Here is a 17,949-nt window from a genome sequence, read left to right as displayed (position 1 = left end):
GGATAGCCTGATAGGTTATGCCTGATAGTATGAGCTTAGCATTGTATGCTAGAACAATATTTCGTTATGAGAATAGATTTGCTTGAGTAAATTCCTGTATCCGAATGCTGCTTGCTTCGTGCTTTGTGGGACTCCGAGTGACGGGAGTTAGTCATTAGGTGAATACGGCACATCGCATGTGACAAGGGTTGAATAATCTCAGAGTGTTGGATTTGGCTTTATTGCGCACCTCTTGTTTGAGTCTAACCGTGGTAGGGACGAGTCCTTTACTCGAAGGATTATCTGAGCCTCATCACATGTGATGGTATTCAGGTGATGACTAATTATTGACACGAGGAGGTCTTCAGCAGCTGAGGACTGTTTTGAATAGAGTCAGATATTTCCCTAGGGCAAGCCTAGGATAAGAGTAGCAGAGATCAGTAGTAGTAGAAGTGAATTGGTGGAGTCAAGGCAGTTCTTGAGGAAAGTACGGATAGATGTGGAAGGTAGTATGGGCCCGTACTACTGAAAGCAGAGGATCCATACTCGAATCAAGGAAGGCTGAGACAAGACCAGGAAACTAGTATTGGTATCAGTGATCCCTTGAGATATTTCAGTTTTCTGATGTTGCTATGATTTGTTTCAGAATGGTAGTTTTGCGTTCGAGACCAGCAGTCGGCAGTTCAGATGCCGGAGGGGGATCACGACCAGGATCAGGCCCGGAGGCCGGACAGATGGATGAGCAGACCAGAGAGTTTCTTTCTTCTGAGGTTACCCGCATCATACTGGAGCAGACTCCTGTGATCTTCGGTTCGATCAAGGAGGGTATTCTAGAGCTGATGGATGAGAGATTAGGCACTTTCCGTGCCGAGATGGCGGCCATGATGGGGTCGTGCACACTTACGTTTAGGGAGTTCAGGGCATGTGGAGCTCCAGACTACCATGGGGCGCGAGACCCCATAGCAAGTACGAGATGGTTGGCAGATGTGACCAACGCTTTCCGCACGAGCAGGTGTCCCGAGGGGGACAAGGTTAGATTGGCATCCTGTCTCCCGAAGGACAGGGCACGGGATTGGTGGGAGGAGGTCGGACATGCTATTGGAGATGATGCAGCGTTAGATGCCATGACCTGGACCGATTTCTCCACCAGGTTCAGGGCGGAGTTTGCACCGGTTATCGAGGTGCAGCAGTTAGCCAGGGAGTTTCAGGACCTCACCCAGACTACAGAGACAGTGGCGGAGATCACCACCAAGTTCAGGGAGAGGGCTCTTCTCGTTCCTCAGTATCCAACTGATGAGGAGATGAAGAAAGCCCGTTATCATGAGATGCTGCGGAGCGATATCTGCCAGTTTGTGAGCCGGTCCAGCTGTAAAACGTTGGATGACATGATTGCTAGGTCTCGGGAGAGGGAGATTGACCTTGAGATGGAGAAGAAGAGGAAACCGGAGGCAGTTCCGGGTACAGGCAGTTCGGGCAAAAAGCCCAAGGTTTCAGATCACAGATCCAGGAGTCAGCAAAGCCACGGTCGATGTGACAAGTGTGGAAGATTACACGATAGGGTGTGCAAGGCAGGGAGTTCGGGCTGCTACAAGTGCGGTCGAACTGGGCATTTGAGTAGGGATTGTACTGCTCCTGCTACCGCTGTTGCAACATCAGATCTGATAAGCTTTCAGTGCAATCAGAGGGGACATAAAAAGTCCCAGTGTCCAAGTTTACCTGCATCAGGGAAGGTGGTTGCACCTGCCCCTGCTACCTTGAGGATTACAGATGGCCGTCAGGGCCGAGCAGAGACACCAGTTGCTAGGAGTCGAGCTTTTCAGATGATAGCAGAGGAGGCGCGAGCGACTCTTGATGTGGTGACGGGTATGTATTTTCCCTTCATCTCTATATTATTGTTATTATTATTGAGTATTGCTTATGGTTATATGTTTTGTATAGGGTCGTTCTCTATGAACGGCATCTCTGCTACAGTATTATTTGATTTGGGGGCTACTCGATCGTTTGTATCGCTAGCGCTTAGCAAGAGTTTTAGTAGAGCTCTTGGGGAGCTGGATTGTCCACTAGAGGTCGAGATAGTAGATGATAGGATCGTGAGGGTCGCCAGAGTACATCGACGATGTTCTCTTCAGTTGTTCGACAAGCAGTTTTTGGTGGATTTGGTCCCTATTCCCCTGCGAGGGAATAAGGTTATAGTGGGCATGGATTGGTTGAGTCCTAACGGGGCTATGATTGATTGCGAGTTAGAGCTAGTAAGGGTTCGCACTCCCAGTGGGGGAGAGTTAGTGATTCAGGGCGAGAGGCCACAACGTGGACCAGTTCTTTGTTCAGCCGCGAGGGCGAGACGCTATTTTCAGCAGGGTTGCGCCGGCTATGTAGCCTATGTTATAGATTCCCGGGAGAAGGGCAAGTCGACAGTGGACGATGTTCCGGTAGTACGAGACTTTCCGGATGTATTCCCAGAGGATTTACCAGGAATACCTCCCAAGAGACAGGTCGAGTTTGGGATCGACCTAATTCCTGGTGCGGCTCCGATAGCCAAGGCACCGTATCGGTTAGCTCCCCCTGAGATGCAGGAGTTGTCTACGCAGCTGCAGGAGTTGCTAGACAAGGGTTTTATACGGCCGAGTAGTTCACCCTGGGGAGCGCCGATCTTGTTTGTGAAGAAGAAGGATGGGTCGCACCGTATGTGCATTGACTACCGGGAGCTGAATAAGGTAACGGTGAAGAACCGTTACCCCCTCCCGAGGATAGATGATTTGTTTGATCAGCTTCAGGGAGCGTCTTGGTTCTCCAAGATCGATTTACGCTCCGGATATCACCAGATGCGAGTTAGAGGCGAAGATGTGCAGAAGACTGCTTTCAGGACCCGATATGGTCATTACGAGTTTGTAGTGATGCCTTTTGGGCTCACTAATGCTCCAGCCGCATTCATGGACCTCATGGATCGCCTATGCAGACCGATGCTGGATCGGTGTGTGATAGTATTCATAGATGATATCTTGGTGTACTCCAAGACTCAGGAGCAGCATGAGGAGCACCCGAGGGAGGTGCTAGAAGTGTTGAGAAGGGAGAGGCTTTTCGCAAAGTTCTCCAAGTGCGAGTTTTGGTTGTGTGAGGTGCAGTTCCTTGGTCACCTCATCAACCAGAAGGGTATATTGGTAGATCCAGCCAAGATAGAGGTCATGATGCAGTGGGAAGTCCCGAGGTCTCCATCCGAGATTCGGAGTTTCCTGGGGTTGGCATGGTATTACCGGAGGTTCATTCAGGATTTCTCCAAGATAGCAGTACCGCTCACCCGACTGACTAGGAAGTCGGTGGTGTTTCGTTGGGGGCCTGAGCAGCAGACGGCATTCGAGACCCTCAGGCAGAGGTTATGCGAGGCTCCGATTCTTTCCCTACCCGAGGGGATAGAGGATTTTGTAGTCTACTGTGATGCCTCAATCACAGGTATGGGAGCAGTGTTGATGCAGCGGGGGCATGTGATAGCTTACGCCTCGAGATAGTTGAAGCCTCACAAGGCTAACTATCCTACGCACGATTTGGAGCTGGGGGCAGTGGTGTTTGCCCTCAAGATTTGGAGACATTATCTTTATGGGGTCCGTTGTACCATCTACATGGATCACAAGAGTTTGAGATACCTTATGGATCAACCGAGTCTAAACATGAGGCAGAGGAGATGGGTGGATGTGCTGAAGGATTATGATTGTGAAATCCTTTACCATCCAGGGAAGGCCAACGTAGTGGCCGATGCCTTGAGTCGGAAGGTGACAGCAGCCCCTATCAGAGATTTGTGTTTGAGGATGACAGTGATTACTCCGTTGTTGGAACGGATCAGGGAGGCTCAGGTTGAGGGCCTCAAGGAAGAGAAGCAGAAATGTGAGAGGATTGTGGGCCGAGCAGCTGCGTTCGATTATGATAGTCGGGGGTTGTTGACCCTTCATGGGAGAGTGTGGGTACTATACGGAGGCGGAGTACGGTAGGTGTTGATGGACGAGGCTCATAAGTCTCGATTTTCTATCCATCTAGGGGCAACGAAGATGTATAGAGATCTTCGACCCGATTATTGGTGGCCCTGCATGAAGCGGGATGTTGCTTGGTATGTGGAGAGGTGTCTGACCTGCAGGAAGGTCAAGGCAGAACATCAAGATGCAGCCGTTAGACATTCCCGTGTGGAAATGGGAGGACATCACCATGGATTTTATCACTAAGCTTCCCAGGACCGCACGTGGGGTAGATTCGATTTGGGTGGTAGTGGATCGGTTGACGAAGAGTGCTCATTTCATACCGATCCAGGAGAGCATATCAGCGGAAAAGTTAGCCGATATTTATGTGCGGGAAATAGTTGCACGTCATGGAGTATCGGTATCAGTGGTGTCAGACCGAGACATCCGTTTTACATCCAGATTCTGGAAGCGGTTCCATGACGAGATGGGTACTCGTCTTCATTTCAGTACCGCTTTCCACCCTCATATGGACGGGCAGAGTGAGAGGATGATTCAGACTCTTGAGGACATGCTCCGAGCATGTGTTCTAGACTTCGGGGGCAGTTGGGATACGTGTCTTCCGTTAGCTGAATTTTCGTATAACAACAGTTATCATGCGAGCATTGATTGACCTCCCTTTGAGATGCTTTATGGGAGGAAGTGCAGGACCCCGATTTTTTGGGGCGAGGTCGGTCAGCGGGTTATTGGGAGCATGAAAGTGGTGCTCAAGACGACCAAGTTGATTCAGTAGGTTCGTGGTAGACTGCAGACTGGGCAAAGTCGGCAGAAGAGCTACGCCGATAGGAGGCGTTCAGATTTGGAGTTCCGGGTAGGCGACATGGTCCTTCTGAAGGTCTCACCTTGGAAAGGTGTCATCAGGTTTCGGAAGAGGGGAAAGCTGGGCCCCAGGTTCATTGGTCCTTTCAGAGTTTTGGCCCGGGTGGGTCGGGTTGCTTATCAGTTGGATCTTCCGCCAGAGCTTAGCCAGATCCATAACACTTTCCATGTGTCTCAGTTGAGGAAGTGTTTGGTGGATGAGTCAGCAGTTGTTCCTTTAGAGGATATCCAGGTGGATAGCAGCTTGAATTATATTGAGAGGCCGGTCGCGATTCTGGATCGGAAGGCAAAGACCTTGAGGAACAAGGTAATTCAGCTAGTGAAGGTGCAGTGGGAGCACCGGAAGGGGTCTGATTGGACGTGGGAGGCTGAAGATGAGATGAGAGAACATTATCCCGAGTGATTTGCAGATGGAGCAGCAAACTTCGAGGATGAAGTCTGAGTCAAGTGGGGGAGAGTTGTAACGACCCGTCTCTGGTATGTTTTTTTTAGCATTTATTTTTGAAGTTTGTAGAGGAACTCGGCGAGTCTATGTCCCGACTCGTCGAGTAGAGTCGCGTTGTTGATCAGCTTATAGATCGGCGACTCGACGATTCCATATTCGGGACTCGGCGAGTCGGCCTGCCAGGTTGAAACCCTAAATCTCCAGGTTTGCACCCTATTTAAACCACCTTATCAGCCCCAAACTCGCCTCCTTCACCTCAGAGAGCTGTGAGAAACCCTAAACCCATCCCTTGATTGATTAAAGTGTCTTTGTGTGGATTCTTGAAGGCTTGAAGAAGAAGAAGAAGAAAGGAACAAAGAGAAGAGGTGTAGAGCAAAGATCCAAGGTCAAAATCAGAGTTCTTTGAGGTATTTCTCGGAATCCTCCTGTTTTATGCTTAAAATCCCCATTAGAACATTTCTAGGGTTAGTTTGATGTATTTTTCCAACCTTATAGTTGATTGGCTGCCTTAATAGGTCGAGATATCCTTAGATCTGTTCATTTGGGAGTTGTAGAGCCCTGATCTATTGCCTTTTTGAAGTTGCTTTGTATGAGAACCCTAGATCGAGCCTTTATCATGCTTTTTGAACCTTATTATCTTCTTGGATCCTTATGTATTATGTACGTGTTAATCGAACTAAGGAAGCCCAGATCTATAAGTTTTAGATGTTGGATTCAAGCAGAATCGAGTTTTGAGTAGCTGCATGGATGCGACTAAGCGAGTCGGAAGAACGACTCGGCGAGTCAAGCCGCGAGTCCCGATTTTTCCCCTTTTGAGTGATGTCGAGTGGGAACCTGTGAGTGGGAGAGTGGACTCAGTGAGTTGGAGGGCAGACTCAGTGATGTAGGGACTCGACGAGTTGTTCATACAACTCGGCGAGTCCAAGGCAATCTTCTTATGGTTCAAGAACAACTCGTCGAGTTGTTCATACGACTTGGCGAGTCGGATGCAGATGACCTGAATGTTGATATAGAGCGGGAACTCGTCGAGTGTATGCCATACTCGACGAGTAGCAGCGAGCAGGGTTGAGAAATGAGAGTAGGGACTCGCCGAGTTGGGCCGCCAACTCGGCGAGTCAGGTCAACTGTAAAGTTGACTTTGACCAAGAGAGTTGACTTTAGCCAGGGATAAAAGAGTCATTTACCCCAATGCAGTTATTAGTAATTTGATTGAGTGTAATTGTGGATTTGTAGCCGGGGAGATACCGGAGCAGCAACAGATAGTTCCCGGAGCCACACACTCAGCAGCCAGATCACGAGGTGAGTTTCCTTTCAGTAGGAACGGGTCTAAGGCCAGAATGCCGACCCGTTTAGCTAGCAGTAGTATCCGGACTTCGATCCGATGCAGATTCTAGTATGTTTGATGCCTTCGTGGCTCAGACAATATTTTGTGTTATGTGTTCCGGGTTACATCCCGATGTAGTATGATATCTATGTACTCATGTTAGTTGATATGCTTATATAATGTTATGTTCAGTATGTTCCGGACTTCTGTCCGATGCAGTCAGTTCCGGAATTCGGTCCGATGCAGTTAGTTCCGGACTTTGGTCCGATGCAGGAGGCAAGGCCTCAGTAGTTCTGGATCCTGATCCGATGCAGAGGGCAAGGCCCTGGTTAGTTCCGGACTTTGGTCCGATGCAGTTTCCGGACTTCGGTCCGATGCAGTGGGCAAGGCCCAGTATGTTTTTATATGTATTATATGGTATGTGGTAGATTGGGGGAGCTCACTAAGCTTCGTGCTTACAGTTTCAGTTTTGGTTTCAGGTACTTCCGCAAGCAAAGGGAAGAGCTCGGGTTGATGGCATCGCACACACACACCACAGCTTCAGCCGTCCTGGGAGTCGTTTTGATTTTCATAGATGTGATTGATATAGTCTTGATACAGTTTACTCATAACACTTTACTTTTGTTTGTGAGATATTGACGTATGAGTTTACCTTATGATTTTATCATGGTGTTTTAGTAATTATTCAACCAAAATTTTTGGGTCGTATTTTGGGATGTTACAACGCTTATGGAATTTGGCATAAGAGGTATTATTTATTTTAAAGTTATTAGATTTTTTGTATCATTTATTATGTGAAACCTTTAAACAGGCATATGTCATTCGTTTTAAGACGGATTGGTATGCGGTTCTTTCTAGTATGTAATTTAGAGTTTGTACATCATTTTAGACTATAATTTTATCGTTTTTGGTGTATATTTAATGAATTATAGGCCTTCACACTTGGGATATCAAAGCTAAAATATTTAAACTTTTCGACTATTTTTTTGGCTTTTCTATTCTGTGAAAAATCTTTAAACACGCATATCCCATTTGTTTTAAGTCGGATTAGCATGCGGTTCTTTCCAGCATGTAATTTAGAGTTTGTACAAGATTTTAAACTATAATTTTGTTGTTTTTGGTGTTATATTCATTGAATTACACGCCTTCAAAGTTAAGATATCAATGCTGACATATTTCAACTAAATTTTTAGACTATAATTCTGAATTTTATGTATTTTTGACAGATAAATCATAAGAAAAGGATCTCGATAAAGTAGTGAAAAATTTTGACTTAGATGTGGACACACATATAAGAAATTGGTCAATCAAACCAATCCTTCTCGAAATGGTAAAGGACATGAACACTAAATACGACAAGTGTTGGGGTGCCTACAATAAGGTGAATGGATTTATGTTCTTAGAAAATTGATCGAGTACATGGAATCATCATTGACCCCCCACCCCTCCGTCAGAGATATAAAGGCACATCAAATGGTCTGAGAGGTTGAGAATAGGATGAAGAATTTATTTATGACCTACTTGGGTTGATTTGACAATGGTGGGTCTTCTCAACAAGATGTGAGAATAGTCATTGATTGTGATGATGAAAATGATTTTTTTGGCGATTTTCTTAGTTCGGGAGGTTGCAACTCGGATCCAATAGATAACAAGTTACAACCCTGTTTGAAATAGAATATAGTGAAATAGAAACAAGAATTTTCAATTCTCAATTGGTGGAAAGTTGCTCGGATGGCGAAAGATGAATACTTTTTTTAGCCTTTCATAATTTCTTCAATAATTAATGTCATTACAGTTTAATTCTTTTTTTTTCAGACATATTAGTGATACATATTTCAAGTGTGGCGTCCGAGTCCACGTTTAGCACATGTGGTAGAGTTGTAAGTTACTATCAGACTAACATATTGATGTTTATAGTTAAAGCTTTGTTATGCACCAAAGACTGGTTGAGAACGACTACAAATCTGATAATATACAACGTTAACGAATTTTGAAGGATGATGATATAGTTTTGGGTAAAAAATTTGCAATCTTTGTTCTATTTTGATACATTTATTACTTTTTATTAAATACTAACAACATTACCATTTGGTGTTTATGTAGAGATTGCACAAGCTTTAAACATGTTATATTTAGATGGCAAAGATATGAGGTAGAGTTCAAGGGAAGATTATATTATGACGTTTTAGTTTGATTGATTTTAAAGTTTAAACTATGATTTTTAGTGCTACGATAATTACTTTATATGTTTATGTTAAGATTGTTAACTTTTGTTGGTGAACTTGATTTATATGTTAGTGGTTTTTATTTGTAAAATTACTTTTGGAGTTATAGTATTATAGATAATGTCATTAATTAATTTGATTCAAAGTTCAAACGAATGGTATCCGTAATAAAAAATTATTAGTTTTTGTTTTTTTTTTTAATCTAAAACGAACAATCAAACAAACAATTATATTTTTAACGGGTTGTGTTGTATTACATCCAAAAACATATTCGCTTTAACGAGTTTTATCAAACCAAAAAATGTATTAAATTATTAAACCCAAAAACGTATTCGTTATAACGAGTTGTACCAGTCTAATGTCTAACGGGTATGAGAACCGGGAAAACCAAACCTGAACCTAGGCCTGGTAAGCCTCTAACCAGTATGGTCCAAGCTCCACAAAATTCTCCAAAACTGGTCTAGTGCAAGAATTAGTCCGATCTGATTCAAATGCTCACCCATACCATCACCACACAAAAATAGAAATTGAACTTACCACATCGCCTCAAAAAATTTTAATATTCAAATTTGTTGAATAATATAGAAATATTTTATTTTATTTGTAGGAAATTAAAAACCATTAATTTTGATATATATATTTACATATATATATATATATATATATATATATATATATATATATATATATATATATATATATATATTAATTTTTACTATATATATATATATATATATATATATATATATATATATATATATATTAAAAAATATATATCAAAATTCATGGTTTTCAATTCCCTACAAATAAAATATAATATTGATATATTATTATACATATTTGAATGTTAAAAACGTTGTGGTGGTGTGGCATGATTTAATAATAATTAAAAAAGAAATAAAAAAAGAGAGTAAGACTTGTATAGTTCACGGCACTACCCCTCAACCAAATGTTGTAGTGTTCACTACACACCACACCTGCCATGTCATCCACCAAGTTGTAAGGCATTGCCCCCCACACCGACCAGCCAAATGAGATAATGACTTGTAAAGGTAACCAACTTTAGCTTTTGTACACATTTATTGAAATTTTATGGATGTTACACATTCACTATTTGATAAGTCTAAGTGTTGAATTTTAATCTATGCAAAGCATTGATAGCCTTCTACGTGGTGCGTATAAGGAAACTTACAGGTAGGGTATTAATGACCTACACATGGCATAGGTCTGTGTACGTAGCGCGTACTGGCCCATAGCCCAACCCCTAATTTCAGAGTTTTGAGCCCTATTTAAGAGTTCTAACTCTCTTGAGGCCTTTTATTATTAGCATCCACTCCCTTTAAGCATCCACATGTAAACCCTGATCATTATTTGTGAGTTTTTGAGTTATTTGAGTGTTTTGTGATCATCTTTGAAGGATGGATTCCATTGGAGAGCATTTAGAGAGCTTCAAGCCTTGTGGATATGGAACTTGCATCTCATTAGCATTCTCCAGAAGGTATAATGTTTGTACCTTTATACTTCTTTGATTATATTTATTTAGGATGCCAAGTTTATGCCTTTTTGGTCCCATTATCTTTGGTTTATTTGAGTATGAGTTACTATAGACCTTGTAAAGTGTATTTCTAGATGTATTTGAGTGCATTAAGTCATAAAAATTGTATCTTGGCCATATTCAACCATCCATACATGAGTTGGGGATCCTTAGAAGATGTAATAAGGTTAGGGTTTATTCTTGAACCTTGATAAGCCATGAAAAGGCATAAAGTATGAAGCTTTATCACTTAAGACAATTATTTAGACCAAATTTGAGAGTTATGCGTGGTGTCCTTCTGTATTAAGCTCTTAATGGAAAGGTTGGCTTCAGCGTAAGTACGCAAGGCGTACTTATGGCTACGCGGTGCGTACCCTTGTTTTTCCCTGTAAAAGCCATTTGATGCTCTACATAGGACATAGTGCTGGTAAGTTGGGTGTACTCGGTCTGAATGTTGAGTTTTGACTTTTGACCATTGGTCGTTGACTTTTACTAAGTTTGACTTTAGGTTAAATGGGGTAATTAGAATAATAGATTGATGATGGGTCCCTATTTATGGTATATGTGATTTTGTAGATACAATGTTGGAGTAGTGATTACTTCAGGTATCTTTCAGACTATGAGGTGAGTTATTCCTCACTATAATCGGGGGTCGAAGGCACCAATGTTGACCTAATGGATTTTTAAATGTATTTTGGTATATAAAATGCGGTATTCTGTAGAGATTGAATGGTTGGTAGATTTGTATGATTACGTGTTTGCTGGTTATTATTTGTTATTTGACTATGTGTATATGTCGACATATTGTGATAATTGGGTTGAGGCAGTCTTGGTTTCTACTAAATGCCAAGATACCTGGGTCGATCCGAATTAGCTGTAGGCCTTGCGAGGCGGTCCAGTCATACTGTAGACACACTGAGCAGTCCATATAGGTTGTACGCCTTGCAAGGCAGTCCAGTTAGGTTGAAGGCTCATACACGCATCTTGTAATATGTTTGTTTATGTGGTGTATTCTTAGAGAAACTTATTGAGCTTTGGCTTACAATTTGATTTCATGGTTTTAGGTACATCAGATGATAGGGACAAGACGAAGGCATGATTATGCATATCATCCTCATATATTTTATTAATAAAATGGTTTTTGAGATACTCTGATTTATGACTATGGCTTTTGGAATGCATGTTTTAGATGACTTATTGATTATCATATGGTTTTGACAATGATAAATTTTACTATGATTTTTGGGATGTTACAAAAATTTGTTTTTATGCTTGATATAAGCTTGACCTTGTTGAAATTGTTCAAAAACATAAATATGATCAGATACAATGGCTTTTGCCGATATTTAACATCTTTTCCAGCAAAACATGAGCTTTATGCCCAAACATGGATTTTTTGATGAACTTAGGCTTTCCATATTTCTTTTTAATCTTTACTCTATTCTATATCTTTCGTCTTTTTTTCTTCTTCTTCTAAAATCGAACATGATTTTTCAAGGTCATGAACAATCTAAAAATCGAGATCTCAAGATATGACTTATATTTTTTCATTAGGGCTCTTCAAGATCTCAAAAACGATCTAAAAATTAAACTTGGTTCTCGTTTTAGTTATTCATCAAGAACTAGATATCGAACTGGTAGTTTCTTATTTTGAGTTTTTCAAGATCTGAAACTTGTTTATAGAAAGGGTTTCAATTCTCAAGAACTCAGGCCCTCAAGCACGATGTCAAGAACTCAACACACATACATACATCAAAAAAACTGATTTTCAAAAGTGGTTTTATTTTTAAAAAGGATTTTCACCCATGTTTGGCTGAAGAAGAAGACCTTAAACTTCAAAAAAAAGCATGAAAACTTAAATTTCGAGGGAAAAACGCTTGAAACCATAAATCCCACCATATATGTAACATCCCGAAATCAGGTATATCTTTTTGGCCCTTCTTCTTTCATTGAGTTGTTAGTTTTAGCCCTTGTGTAGTTTTTGTGATAATCGAGTACACTGGGAGTAATAGGGAGTACGCCACGTGTACTCGTGAGCGTATTCATGCTGCTGAGGTTGCCTGGTACACGGGGCGTACCGAGCCCAAAATGAAACCCTAATTCTAAATGAGCCCCTATTTAAAGAACTTTATGGCCTCATTGTTGGCCACCATTCCTAGAGACTTGTCCATCCAAAACCCTAATCCTCATTCTTGTAGCTAGTGAGTGCCCTTGAGAGCTTGTTGGTGTGTTCTTGAGCCTTAAGAGTGGAAAGCAAGCTTTGGAGAAGAAGGAGTAAGAGCCCAAGCACTTGAATCTGAGCTTAACAGTGTGAGAAGCTTCATTTGGAGGTATAAAGCTTCAAACTTACTTCCTTTTCTGTTGTGTGTTCTTATATGGGATGTTTAGGATTTTTGTCCCAAAAGTTGATGGCTTTATGAGTTGATGAGCTCTAAGAACCTAGCTATGTCCCTTTCTAGTGTATTTCGTGTTATAGGGTCATAAAAATCCAATCTTGGTTAATAAGAACTAACCATGCATGGGATATAAGCTTAAGGAAGAATATGGATGAAGATTTTGAGTGTTTAAAGCGAAACTAGCCATGCAAAGGCGTAAAGTCTTTGACTTTTTGGACTAGGAGACTCTAGGGGGTCCAGATCTGTATTTCGAGCCAAGGTCTTAACTAATTAAGACCATAAGTGAGAAAATAGTGAATCTGGGATGTACGCCGAGCGTAAATCCTAGTATACGGGGCGTAGGGTTCGATTAACCCGATACCAGCAAAGAGGACGAGTACGCCCAACGTAGGGATCTGGTACGCGCAGCGTACTCGTGAGCGTTGACTTTTGTTGACTTTTAGGGTTCGGTCAACAAATGGACTTTTGGACTCACGAAGGGGTAAAATGGTCTTTTAACCTTCTGAGAGAGCATAAAAGGGGGGGGGGGGGGGTCTAGCTTAATGGGTGCTATTATTAAACAAGAAATTCTATTTATGTATTAGACGGAGGCTAGATTGGAGATTTGAGTATAAGATTATTCTGAGATAGTTCGAGGTGAGTCTTCTCACTATACGTTACTTAGAGTGAAATTTATATGTGATCGGAAGGTCTTATGTATTGATATGAGTTATGTGAATTTATGTGATATGTATATGTCGTATTTTTGGGACAGGAAGGTCAATAAGGTAAATGACGGAAGGGAATCAGAGTTATGAACAGAAGGCAATCATAGTTATGGACAGAAGGCAATCATAGTTATGGCCGGAAGGCAATTAGAGTTTGGGCCAGAAGGCAAATCATGGTAGGGCCGGAAGGTCTACCAGAGTTGTGGGACCGGAAGGTCCCACTGAGACACATTGACCGAGTCTTATAGAGTTATAGCCTAGAGTGGTTAATTTATATGCATGTGGTATTTTGGGGAACTCACTAAGCATTTGTGCTTACCGTGTTATGTGTTATGTGTTTCAGGTACTTCCGAGGATCGCGGGAAGGCACCGACGTGATTGTACACACACCTTGGACATGAAGCTATGATTGTGGATCTTGGAATTGATATGATGTTTTGAAAACTTTGTAGACTATTATGGTGTTGTATATAAAATGACATGTGTTTTATGAAATTAAAAATGAAAATTTTATTTTAAAAATTATGTCATTTCAATACATAGTCATACTGGTATTTTTAAACAATTTCAAAAAATTCATTAACATATCAAACCTAAAAATAAATTTAATGACTAAATATATAGGAAAATTTTCAATAGAGAACAATTATTAATCAAAAAACCAAGAAACCAATATAAGCGTTAGAATTTAAAACGATCAACGACGAAGGAAATGTTGTAGACTTTTATATTGGACGACGCATATACATCGGATATATCGAAAAAAAGATCGAATATATCATTGTTCATAATTTTTCGTCAACTTTCCATAGAGATCCATATTGATATACATTTATTTGTTTTTTAAGTTGATCTATTTTATCGAAAAAATTCAATAAATATATCAAAATTCATATTTTTTTGAACTCTAATTTCAAAAAAGGAAAAAAAAAAACGCATTTTTAGTTCAAATTCACATTGCGAATCTGCTCATATTCACATTGCGAATCTAACCAGCTTCACATTGTGAATCTGCTCGATTCACAATGTGAATAATAGTAAGTCAGATTCACATTGTCAATTTTTAAAACTATATTACATACTGTTCAAACTCAGAATGTGAATAAATCATTTTGTTGATCGTACAAAACTAATTTATTAGTAATCAAAACGTTAAAATATTATTAAATTAAATGAAAATACATTTTGAGTCATTCGTAAATTTCATTAAATTAATTTGTTAATGATCAAAGAGTTAAAAGTGCAAGTCAAATTCACATTATGAGTTTTCAAATTGAAATATTTATAGTTCAAACTTACACTGTGAATCTAAAGTTATCGAGTTTTTTTTAATCGATGTTGATGTTAATTAAAAGAGGATAAAAAATTAAAATTTTTGGTATAATTAGTTTTTTTTAATAAAAATTAACTTAAATGTTGAAAAAAAATAACAAAAGGAAGTGAGTTTTTTTCGAAAAAAAAAGTTTGTTTTTATATGTCAACATATAAAAAATGTGGCTTAAATTTTTTTTAAACAAATGAAAAGTTACATTTTTTTTTTTTGGATAAAGAAGTGAGTTTTATGGTATAACTCATTATATGTGAATCAAATATACAATTGTACAACAATTCTTTTGGCCATTGATTTAAATTTTGACGCTTACGATTGATTCGTTATTTCATTATTAATAATAGTTCTTTATTTAACTTTGTTTGATATATATATATATATATATATATATATATATATATATATATATATATATATATATATATATATATATATATATATATATGAGAAAAATGAATATACCCCTAAGGATATATAAGCTTAGGTACCCAAACTCACTATACTACATCGTTTTGTATCATATATACACTGTAATTGTTCAATATTTTTATAATTCAACTTCTAACTTGATTTACTTCCAATATTTTTATCAATTTCACATTTATATTCCTCTTACATAATTTTCATTTTCAACTATAATATATATAACCTAGTAGGTGTTCGGTAAAAAAATGTGATGTAAGAGGAAGATAATAACGAAATTTCGAAAATTTTGAAAGTAAATCAAATTAAGGGTTAAAGTTTAAGAACATTATAATGAATATATTAAACAAAATAACGTATTATAATAGGTTTGGGTATCTACGCTTATATACCCTTAAGTATATATATATATATATATATATATATATATATATATATATATATATATATATATATGTCCGGTTAGCTTACAGCCCGTTCAATAATTCACTAACAAGTCAGATAAAATCTAACGTAGATGACGTCATTTTCAACCAATGACCAAATGCATGATATCATCGAACTTCATTTCGACGAGCTACTCCGTTCTATATATATATTCTCCATCCTATTTTGCTTAACCAAACTAAGCCCTCGTAATCCTTTAACTTTAGGAAAGCATTTTTCCACCTTCAGCAATCAAATGGAATACTCCGGTGAAGGAAGTAGCAGCGCTACTTCACCCATGGCCATTTCCTCCGCCATAGCTTCAAGTTTCTCACAGTCATCCAAAACTAGTACCAACACTTCACCTCAGCTTAGCCCCACTAGTGTCCTGACTCATCCGCCACCGTCCTCTCCTTCCTCGCCACCTCATCCGGTGGTTCTCAGCCCTTGCGCAGCCTGCAAAATTCTCAGGCGACGATGCGTTGATAAATGTGTCTTGGCACCATACTTCCCACCCACTGAGCCACTCAAGTTCACCATCGCCCACCGAGTGTTCGGAGCTAGCAACATCATCAAGTTGTTGCAGGTAAAACCAAAAATAATTACCAATCGGTGAATTTACCCTCCAATCCAAGCTCTCAAAACCTAATTGTCATCATGACATATGAGTCGATACTATGATTTCATTTACGTCTTCATCATATTATTTATTCTTGCAAAGTTTCCGCAAAATAACAGCAGCTTATTTCTTATTCAAATTATTATTTCTTTGAACCAAGAAAAATCGCAACTTTTTTGTGTGAATTCAAGACTTTGACTTTTCTCCTTTTACTCCAGCCTTATTTTCCCATGTTCCTAACATACATTTTATTCTAAGTTCAAAACTTTGACTCACACACGTTTAATTTACTCATAAATCTAAGTATTTTGCTGAAAAGAAAATTGGATCCTCAATCTATTGGTTAAATAACACATTTTCAAGATTTACTCGTTAAAGTCTCTTAAGCGATTTTATTTCATAAAATGTTATAATTCAGAACATAATAAACTTTATAATACTATAAAATTAAAAGTAAATGTATTAATTTATAAAGGAGTGTACTGTGGGACCTTGGTTTGAACAAGACGGGTTCACAAAGTTGACATTTGTTTGTGTAATATTATAAAAAACGAAGAGATAGTAGTTAGTAATAGCGATTCCTAAATAGAAACGAAGATTAGTGTACCCCGTTAGTACAGTATATATATTTTTCTCATTTTATTCATATTGTTTAGCTTTAATTAAGATTGTAACGAGGTGTACTAATTGCAATGTTAATTATATATAGGAACTTCCAGAATCTCAAAGAGCAGATGCAGTTAGTAGCATGGTATATGAAGCGAATGCAAGGCTGAGAGATCCAGTTTATGGGTGCGCAGGTGCAATTTGCCAGCTCCAAAAACAAGTCAGTGATCTCCAAGCGGAGTTGGCCAAGGCACAAGCGGAGGTGCTTAACATGCAATGCCAACAATCCAATCTGTTGTCCTTGATTTGCATGGAGATGGATCAGCCACCACCACCACCACCACACCAAACTGCGTATAATGAAAATAACCTAAACTTCTTCCCCGATGATGTCAATTTGGCCAACGTATTTGAGCCACTTTGGATATGAAACTAGGGACTAGCTAACCCCTTCAAGAGGGCATCAAGCAAGGTTGGAACTTGAAAAAGAAAGGGAGATCTAGGAAGCGAAACATTCGTTAACAGAAATCAATTAAGTGCTGTAGTTTGTAAGATGTTATTAATTATACTTCAATTTACTGATCCCATAAATAGTATAGAATATAGAAGAATAAATGAAGAGTTACTCAAAGAGGGTAGAGAAATTAAAAGAGTCATGCATTGTACTAATAATATGCCAATTCTTGATTTAAAATCAAGTTATGGGTGACCTAATTTTATCTAAGTCTAATTTATGAAATTCTTCATTTGGCTTAATTTGTCAAACTTGTTATTGACTTAAGTACCCTTTTAACTCTTTTGAAGTTTAGACTTTCTATATGGCCGGGTGATGACTAAACCAATTGTATAGTTGGGGGAGTTGGGCTTTCATCGCATTTTTCAAACATGTGGAACTTCTTAATAGGAAACAAAGTCATTTGAAGGGTGCAGTCACATCCTTTCGTTAGAACAGTACACCACTATATATAATTAACGATAGGGAATATATATATATATATATATATATATATATATTGTTTATTTATAAATTAAATCTCCTTCAACCATGCATAACAGAAAAGGAAAACAAAGCCCCATGCCCAAAAAAGTTGTTAATTAAGGATACCTTCAATGAT

General features: G+C 39.2%; 1 protein-coding gene across 1 annotated transcript; it reads left to right on the top strand.

Moving 5' to 3' along the window:
- Positions 1-15,821: 15,821 nt before the first annotated feature.
- LOC145029346 (LOB domain-containing protein 1-like) lies at positions 15,822-17,573 on the top strand. Its single transcript, XM_078977906.1, has 2 exons — positions 15,822-16,195; positions 16,938-17,573. The coding sequence occupies exons 1-2, from the start codon at positions 15,866-15,868 to the stop codon at positions 17,262-17,264; spliced, it is 657 nt and encodes a 218-aa protein (XP_078834032.1). The 5' UTR covers positions 15,822-15,865; the 3' UTR covers positions 17,265-17,573.
- The last annotated feature ends 376 nt before the right edge of the window (positions 17,574-17,949 follow it).

Source organism: Lactuca saligna, chromosome 2, assembly GCF_052625555.1.
Source record: "Lactuca saligna cultivar CGN05327 chromosome 2, ASM5262555v1, whole genome shotgun sequence".
Classification (NCBI taxonomy): Eukaryota; Viridiplantae; Streptophyta; class Magnoliopsida; order Asterales; family Asteraceae; genus Lactuca; species Lactuca saligna.
This window is presented reverse-complemented; position numbering and strand designations above follow the sequence as displayed.

Coding starts and splice junctions, on each gene's coding strand:
- LOC145029346 (XM_078977906.1), top strand. CDS start 15,866: ATGGAATACTCCGGTGAAGGAAGTAGCAGCGCTACTTCACCCATGGCC. Junction 16,196..16,937: donor ACATCATCAAGTTGTTGCAG/GTAAAACCAAAA, acceptor AATTATATATAG/GAACTTCCAGAATCTCAAAG.